Source organism: Sus scrofa, chromosome 14 (assembly GCF_000003025.6).
Source record: "Sus scrofa isolate TJ Tabasco breed Duroc chromosome 14, Sscrofa11.1, whole genome shotgun sequence".
NCBI lineage: Eukaryota > Metazoa > Chordata > Mammalia > Artiodactyla > Suidae > Sus > Sus scrofa.
Window position 1 is genome coordinate 24,919,236 of NC_010456.5, and position 7,552 is coordinate 24,926,787.

The 7,552-nt window shown below is 52.9% G+C and overlaps 1 protein-coding gene across 1 annotated transcript; it reads right to left on the reverse strand.

Moving 5' to 3' along the window:
- Positions 248-3,319, reverse strand: FZD10 (frizzled class receptor 10). Its single transcript, XM_003132857.5, has one exon. It carries the CDS (start codon positions 3,187-3,189, stop codon positions 1,444-1,446), a length of 1,746 nt encoding a protein of 581 aa, XP_003132905.1. The 5' UTR covers positions 3,190-3,319; the 3' UTR covers positions 248-1,443.

Sequence of the window (7,552 nt, forward strand, 5' to 3'; positions counted from 1 at the left end):
GAGTGTCTCCTTGCTTAGTTGCCAAGATGCCCTGGATGAACTGTGCTAAAACCGGCTCTCCATCCTTCCAGGAACGTCAAGAGACACCTTCCGATTTTACCCGTTTCCTGCATGTCAATCCTCTGCTATTGGAAATGAAATCATTCTGCCAACTTTGGAATCCACCCGCCAGTTCATACAGATAACCAATGATGGCTAGAGAGGTGCCACTGAGGGTTGGCTCAGAAAGCAGAGGCAGAAAGTTTGCTCTATTCTTTCCACGCATAGAGAGTGGAAACCTCACTATGTACAAGGGACCAGCACCAACTAAAGAACATATTTTATTTTTTAAAAAATGGTGGAGCATGAAAAATAGCATACATCACAGACATCAGCACAGCCACTCTCTTTCCGGGGCATTTCCTGGTAAGGAGAATAAACTTGACGGTTTGTAAACTGCCTCTCGGGTCTATTCATGGAAACCATTTGTTTAATAATAGAAAGAGTCAATAAGCCCTTTGGGCACTTTTGAATGATTCTTCTCAGCTCCCCCCTCCTCCACAAATCAGAGCAAACGTGTATCCCATTGGCTTGGTTTCCATTAAAAAGCCACAAACTGTAACACTAAAGGGGTTCTGAGGGCTGGGCCTCTTAGTTCTTTTGTTAGGAGATTTCTTTTGTTGTCTTTAGGGACAGCAAAATACTTGTTTCTTTTTCTTTTTTTTTTTTTTCATGGAGAGAGGGAAAAAAATGTATTGCACTGCGTTTGCCTTGACCAAGATTAGGCTTGGGTGGAAGTTCCTACCTTGGAGAAAGACCATTTGTGAAGACTAGAGCCTGGAGTCTATTTTAAGGGCCTCCAAATCCACTGAAGTGGCGCTGAGTTGTCAAGCTTTTCTTTTTCTTCCTGTTTGCACAGAAGTGGCAGTCTTACAGGCTGCCTTCCTCAGGGTGGGCCCCTGGGCTGGCTTGCCTGCTGAAGAGGGGGTCTCTCTCTCCCTCCCTCTTTGCAACTCAGCAGAGGCTCTGTAATTTGCAAAGAAGTTTTCTCTGCTCTGATTTGTAAATGGATAGCAGAGCCAACTCAAATACACAGACATATATTTATGGAAGGTTCTAAACAAAAGTTTTTTTGGGAGGGGGAGGTGGGGACCGAATCAACGACTTTACCACAAATTAGTTACACAAGAGGCTATTTAACTGGGGAAGGGAGCCCGCCTTCACTGCATACAGAACAAAACAAAAACCCTGAAGTACATTTTGATTTGCAGTGTTATCACAGCATCCTGAATTTCTGGGTAAAAACTTTTTATTATTATTATTATTTTTTTAACTTTTATTTAAAAAACCAAGCAACCAACCAACCAACCAATGGAGGAAAAGCACCATGTTTTGACTCTGACTTGCCACTATATCCTCTCTGGGAAAGTGTTCTGCTCTGGCCTCCCGGCTTCAAGCCAGAGTTCACACACAGGTGGGAGGCTGGGTGGGGATTTCATATTTCCCCAGATGGGTTTTTTGGGGATGCTGGGCTTTTTTGTAAATTCCACTGCTAGTGATCACGCTGGCCGGTTTTCGCCGGCTCTTTTTCTTGAACCTGCGGCTGCAAACATTCTGCCAGGACTGCAGAGTCTTGGAGGTCCAGATCCACATGCCGCTGGTGATACCCACCACCAGCAGCATGAAAATCTTCACCATGAAGATTTCCACCGCGGGGATGGAGGCGGCCATCAGACAGTCCAGGTTTTTCGTCTGGTTGTTCATTTGGCATTTGTGCTGCCTGGCCAGGATTTTCCAATACTCCACGTTGAGGCGTTCATAAAAGTAGCAGGCAATCACACAGGTGGCTGGCACCGTGTAGAGCACAGAAAAGACCCCGATCCTCACCATGAGCTTCTCGAGTTTGTCCGTGTTTTCCCCACCCGTTTTCATCACCCTTCGGATGTGGAAAAGAGCCACAAAGCCCGAGAGAATAAAGGAGGTGCCGATGATGAGGTAACAGGCCAGCGGGATCAGGACGAAGCCGGTGAGGGCGTTGGTGTCCATGCTGCCCACGTAACAGACACCGGTCAGCTCGTCCCCCGCCACCCTGCGCATCACCAGGATCAGGATGGTCTTCACCGCCGGGATGGCCCAGGCGGCCAGGTGGAAGTAGCTGCTGTTGGCCTCGATGGCCTCGTGGCCCCACTTCTTGCCCGCAGCCAGGAACCAGGTGAGAGTGAGAATCACCCACCACAGGGAGCTGGCCATTCCGAAGTAGTAGAGGACCAGAAAGACCAGAGTGCAGCCCGTGCTCTCCAGGCCCTCCTGAATGACGTAGAGCTGCCCGATGTCCCGGTCGCAGGCGATGCTCTCGGCGCCGGCAAAGAGGCGGATGATGTAGCCCACCGAGTAGACGCAGTAGCACATGGAGAGGAAGATGATGGGGCGCTCGGGGTACCTGAAGCGCGCCGGGTCGATGAGGAAGGTGAGCACGGTGAAGGCGCTGGAGAAGAAGCAGAGCACGGACCAGACGGCCAGCCAGACCACCGCGAAGTGCTTGTCGTCGCGGCTCCAGTACACGTCCACGCCCGGCGTGCAGAGCGGCGCGCACGACGCACTCTTCTCCACGTGGTGGAACTTGCCAGGGTTGTCGCAGCCGGCGCGTCCCGGCCCCCCATCCTTCAGCTGGTGCTCCTGTGCGCTGTGGGGCCGCTGCGGCCGGAAGAGCGGAGGGAACATGCCCGAGCCCCGCGCGGGCTCGTCCGAGCCGTTATTGGGCGCCTCCATACACAGGTAATTGGGGTCGTTCTTGTTGGGGAGTTTGCTGCAGTCCAGGGAGTCGGGCCACTTGAAGTTGAACTGCTCCATGATCGGGGAGCACTTGAGCCGGGCCTGCTCGCACATGACTCGGCAGGCGGGGATGGGGGTGGAGACTTGCTCGGTGCACATGGGCGCGTACAAGGAGCACAGAAAGAAGCGGAGGTGGCCGTGGCAGCCGTACTCCACCAGCGGCGCGAACTCGTGCAGCTGGATGGCGGCCTCGCGCTGGTTCTCGTGGCCCATCAGGTTGGGCATGCGGGTCATGTTGTAGCCAATGTCCTTGCACATCGGGATCTCGATGGGCTGGCACTTGCCGTCGCCCGGACGCTCCATGTCCATGGAGCTGATGGCGGCGCACGAGCCCATCACCTGCAGGACCAGCCACAGACGGGGGCTCGGGCGCTGCATGGTGGCGTCGGAGGTGCCCCCCGCGGGGAGGTCCGCTGCCCTCAGAGCCGCCGCTCCCGGGCTCGGGCTGCTGGCCCCGGCTCCTCGTCCCCGCTCGGGCCCCCGCCCATGCCCGCCCAGCCCAGCCCGAGCGGTGCGCACAGCGCCCCCCCACCCCCCACCGCCGCCCCCGGCCCCGCTCTCCGCGCGCGGCCTCCGCCGAGGTGGAGCCGCGGAGGAGAGGAGCAAAGTTTGCGAACAATACCGGGAAGCGAGCGGAGCCCCGGAGCCCTCGGCGCGCGGCCCGGCGCGGGCTGCAACTCAGGGCCGCCGCCGCAAACTTTGGCCTCTCGTGGGAGCGCGCGGCGGCGCGACCAGAGACGGCGGGAGGCGCGGGCGCACGGGGGCCCGCGGCTCGCAGCGGCTCCGCCCTCCCCGCGCCGGCCTCGGCTGGGCCAAGCCCGCAGCTGTTCCGAGGTCTGGTCCCAGGCTGAGAAGACTCGCAAAAAGGCAAAGAGGGAAAAAGCCGAGCGGTGACAGGCCCCGCCCCCGGGCCGCGCGCCCCGCCCCGCCGCTGCTTTGCATGAGAAAGCGCAGCGCCGGGCTGCCCACTCCCGCCGTCCGCCGCCCGGCCTCCAGCCCCGCGGCCCTGACCGCCGCCCTCCTGTGCGTCTCGGCCCGCCGCTCCTTCACTCTCTCCGCCAGCCTCCAACTTGGCCTGTCGGTGCTTTCCCGCCTGTGCCCCCTTTCCCTGGGAGCCCCCGGGATCGTCCTCCGCAGCCCAAGGGCTCCGGGGTTATTGGGGGTTAGGAGACTGGCCGCGGGAGGGGGTGGGCAGGTCCGCGGCTGGGGCTGGGGGCTCATCTCCCCTCGTTTTTATGGTGGGTCCAGAGCGGAGGGCGCTTTCAAAGCGAGGTGGGATTTGCGTTTTATGGCCAGGGCCATAAAGTGTCCCCATAGCTTGTAAACCTGCCCGCATCTTCCCGAGGCTGCGGAGTTACCAGGCCTCTGTCTGGGCTCGGGCTCCGGCTCCGGGGAGGGGTCTTCTTTGAAATTTCAAAGAGTAGAGCTAAGGACAGGGGGGAGGGGCTCCGGGAATCCAGATTTTAGGGCCGCTCCTCAGAGGTCTCCCTGGAGAAGGCGGGGAGGGGGAGGGGCGGGAAGCTTCCTGGGACTCTTAGGTCCTGCTTGGTTTGGGGAAAGGTGACCTCTCCCCCCGCCCCCAACGAAGCCGCGGAGTTCAGGGGCCTCGCACCAGGCAGGGCTGGTGATTTTCTTCTAGGAGGCCGAGTTTATTTATTATAGGAAGTCATTCGCTCGTCGGGTATTTATATTATTTGGCCAGTGATTTGCCCAGCCTGCTCCCTCCTTGGCTGCAGAACCGGTGGGATGCCGCGGAGTTGGGGGTGGGAGGACGCTGAGTCAGCTCGCTCCGAGGGTCACCAACTCCGGGGGAGGGGAGAGGCGACCGTGCTTCTCCGTTTTTTTAAAGGTGGGGAAGTAGCCCTTAGTTCACTCCCCTCGGATGGAGGCCAGTTCAGGATCAAGTCTCTTAGAACACTCGCCCCACCCCCCGCCCGCCCCTTCTCCGGCACCCGACCTACGCGGTGGGCGCCCACCACCACGCCTCACCCCCTTCACCTGGCTTCCAGTATTAACTCTTCAATAAACAGTACCCCTAGGAGGCGGCCGGGTCTCTCTCTTAGACGCCCTCGAGGTCGGGATCTTTTAAAGTTTTTCTGAAACTCCCAGGATCACGCAGAATAGGAGGAGGACTTTCGCTGGTGCGAGGAGAGGTCAGAGGAGGGGGCCTGGCGCACAGCGGGGTTCCCTTTTCCTCCCTCTGCGGGTTAACCCTGGGGAGGTGTGCGGTGTGCACAGACATCCCTGGCAGTTGGTGCCAGTGCGGGGCCCTGTCAGTCCTGTCGTTTTCCCAGGGCTTTGCAGGAGCGGCAAGCGCTGCAAGTTGCCTGGCTATTTCTAGGAAGCAGCGCCCAGGAAAAGAGAAGCTGCTGCCGGGCGTTCATGCCCTGGGAAGCTTTTTGTCAGCCGTGGCAGAAGTGGGGCACCTCCTCTGAGAAGGCTTTTTATAATATTGGCTTTTATTTGAGACAAGTCGTACGAATTTACATCTAGTAATAACTTGGGAGGACTTACATATGCACTTATTTCTTCTATCCATCCGTCCAGCAAACAGCCAGAGGCATGTGGCTGGGAATTGTGGGCCTGGCACTGAATCAGTGTCCCTGGATCTGGGTATGAGGTGTTGGAGGAGGTTGAGGGAGAAAAAGATGCTGGAGGTAGACGCGGTCAGAACGCCCGCCTTCACCTGGGTTATTTCTCGAGATGGTTTTCAAAAGGCTGCCATTTTTCTCATGGTACTTTTGTTTGGTTGGTTTTGGGGGGATTCTTTTTTGGCCGGGGCGGGGGGGGGGATTGTTTTTTCAGTCTCGTAAACTGTTTTCAAAACCTTTCTGTTAAAAAATACTCAACGGACATCATTTGGCCTTTCTAGAATTTTCCTTGCCAAGGTCCTGCCTTGGACATCATTTTCCTTCTTTTCCCTTTCATTTCTTTCCCTTGGAAACCATGAAAATATAAATGTGAAAGAGTCAGGGACAGCGCCAAACACCAGGAGCAGGGTGTGAGCTATTTGAGAAAGTGCCTCCTAATTGATCTTTTATGTGCTGTTTTAATTCAGCCATGTTCAGACCCATTATTTTAGCTATAACCACTTCAGATTGCTTTCTTCTCTCGTTTATTATTTTTAATAAAAATGTCTGCAGAAGTGCCTCGCTCTGCCCAGCTGAGATGGAAACCAACAAATAGACATTATGATAGAAAAATGAGGGCTCTGAGAAATCACCAACTGCAAGATAACTCTGTAACTAATAAATGAAAGGGGCCTTTTGATGGCTCCAGCTGAAAAGATATTTTATTTTATTTTTTTTTTTCCTGTGTGTGGGATTTGAGATGTGTGATTCTAAGGAGCAGCAGGGTCCCCTGCTGCTCAGCCCTGGCTGGCAACTGGCCCCCCTCTGGCAAATGTTATGGAGAATTGGGCGGAATTTTATGGCTGTCTCTCCCCTCAGCGCTTTTTTCTTTTGTCTTCTTTGAAGAATGACTTTAGACATTTTATTTACATATTTAACCATGGATGAAAGAGGGAAAAGAAAGCATTTGGGGCTGTCGTGGGAATAGTGATATGTTTAAATTAATGGAAATCTTATTAGGCCTCTAAAATTTTGAGCAAAGGTTTTTAATGAAACTTTATAATTAAACATGATTTCAAATAACATACAGGGACAAGGAATATATATATATATGTATATGTATATATATATATACACAAATACATACATGTATATGTATATATTTTCTTCCACCACCTAAAAAAAATATATGGAAGAGACACTCTTAAACATACTGCCTTTAAGTTCTTACAAATGTGCACCCAGAAATGTATAAGGTTTTTCAATGGGAATATTATTTTAGGAGTCAGGCAATATTGACCAAGAACTAAATAGTTTTGGATGGAAGGCCGTTGATACAGAGGCAGAGTTTCATGTCGTTCTAGCAAAGTCGAAAGTAGAAAATACTTCGACATGGATATTGCTAAAAATCAAAGTTGTATCTCTTCTAAGGATGTTATAGTCAGTGGAAATTATAAGCCCTGCTCAGGTTTTCTGAAATGAGATTAGAGAAAACCCACAGTAATCTCTTTAAGATAAAAAGTACTGACACTTTCAGCAATAGAAAGAAATTAAACCGTGGGCTTAGCAAGTTACATGCTAATTGCAAGAGTAAACTTGTGAAATATCAGCAAAGCTTAGGAAAAGAAAGAGCAAGGTGTTGTAAAGTCGAAGGTAATAAGTGGTTCAGGTTATCCGTGTTTTCCAGGAAATCTGGCTTGGTGCATCTCTCTTGGTCCAGGGAGGTTGAGGATCCTGTGAAGTGATGCTGTATTTTTAAGTCATACTGAAGTCTGGTTGATTTACAAGGTTGTGATCATTTCCGCTGTCCAACAGAGAGCTTCAGTTATACCTATACACACATCCATTCTTTTTCAGATTCTGAGATGCTGATAATGGCCTGAGCGGCAGAGGGGTCTCCGCTACCCCAAAGCACCCTTGTCCCTGATCTCATCTTGTGCTGCGTTTCTGCAGAAACTTACTATCAGATTTTAAAAGGGATGCGCCGGGGGCGGGGGTACATTGAGAATTCTATTTTCTAACCAAGTAGGTATGATCTGTCCTCCCACCCCTTGCCCCTGCCTCCCCCCCCCCATTTTTCTCCAAGGAAAATACCTTTAGTCATCTGAAGTGATGCTTATTAAAGAAAACACACAGCGGGTACCACCCGAGAAGCCATGCAAGCTGCAGCA